General features: G+C 62.7%; 1 protein-coding gene across 1 annotated transcript in view; it reads right to left on the reverse strand.

Moving 5' to 3' along the window:
* Positions 1-3: 3 nt before the first annotated feature.
* The window catches only part of LOC107199337 (class II histocompatibility antigen, B-L beta chain-like), a gene marked incomplete at its 3' end in the record, with an annotated part of 1,855 nt that continues 598 nt past the window's right edge, over positions 4-1,260 (reverse strand). The window contains exons 2-3 of the mRNA XM_015616662.2: positions 895-1,164; positions 4-101 (exon numbers count right to left, since the gene is read on the reverse strand). Coding sequence (XP_015472148.1) covers positions 4-101; positions 895-1,164 — 368 coding nt within the window. The remainder of the gene's footprint in view (positions 102-894; positions 1,165-1,260) is intronic.

A 1,260-nucleotide genomic window follows, 5' to 3' on the forward strand; every position in this document is an offset into this window, starting at 1 on the left:
CTGGATCTCGGCAGGGTAGAAATCCATCACGGAGCAGAGCAGGCGGCCGGGCCCGGGCTGGGAGCTCGAGGGCACCAGCGAGATGGAAACGCTGGGGGGCTCTGGGAGAGAGGGGAGAGACACTGGGAATGGTCTGGGGGCAACTGGGAGAGAGGGGAGAGACACTGGGAATGGACTGGTGGCAACTGGGAGAGAGGGGAGCGGGGTGGTTGTTGCACTGAAAGGGAATGGGAGGGTCTGTGGCTGGACTGGGATGAACTGGGAATGGATGTGGTGTCACTGTGGGAGAGGTTGGAGGTCTTGGCGCGTGTTGGAATTTCTCTGGGAATAGACTGGGAATGGACTGGGAAGGATTTGGAGGGATTGTGGTGGGATTGGGATGAACCGGGAATGAAGCGCGGGGCAGTGGGAGGGACTGGGAATGGACTGGGAGAGACTGGGAATGGATGCGGTGTCACTGAGAGGTTGTAGGTCTTGGCGTGAAGTGGAATTTCTCTGGGAATAGACTAGGAATGGACTGGGAAGGATTTGGTAGGACTGTGGTGTCACTGGGAGGGACTGTGGTGTCACTGGGATGAACTGGGAATGAAGCGCGCGGCACTGGGAGGCCGAGTCCAGCGCGGGGCGCTCGGCGCTGCGGGTCTGCCCGGCAACTGATGAGTCATCAGAGATACGCGCGCTGATTGGCTGAAGAGCGAGAGCCCAACGCGCCGTCCAGATGGAAATGAGGGGGGGCACTGGGATAAACTGGGAGGGACTGGGAGGGACGGGATACCCCGGGGATGGGCACAGGGAGGGCCGAGGGCTCGGGGCCGATTGCCAGGGAGGTTTTGAGGGGCTGCCGGGACATTGGTAGGGCAGGGCCCGAGGGGACACGCTCTGCCCCGCGCTCACCTCGGCGCTGCACGCTGAACGGGGTGTGAGCCCGGTAGTTGTGCCGGCAGTACCAGTCCACTGCAGTTCGAGCGTGCTCCAGGATTTCAGGTTTGCTGTTCCAGTACTTGGCATTCATCTCCCCAAAGGGGGTGTCCCCCACGTACAGCCCCACATCGCTGTCGAAGTGCGCGTACTGCTCCCGGTTGTAAATGTGCCGCTCGACGAACCGCACCCTCTCGGTGCCATTCAGGAAGTGACACTCGGACTTAGCCATCTCCTGAAACACCCCTGGATGTGCCGGACACAGCTCAGGGAGAGCCCCCCCCTGCCCCCCCAGAGCTCCGGGGGCCGCCCCGGATCCGCGCTCCGCACTCCCCGTGCCCC

This window comes from Parus major, unplaced genomic scaffold (genome assembly GCF_001522545.3).
Source record: "Parus major isolate Abel unplaced genomic scaffold, Parus_major1.1 Scaffold591, whole genome shotgun sequence".
NCBI classification, from domain to species: Eukaryota; Metazoa; Chordata; class Aves; order Passeriformes; family Paridae; genus Parus; species Parus major.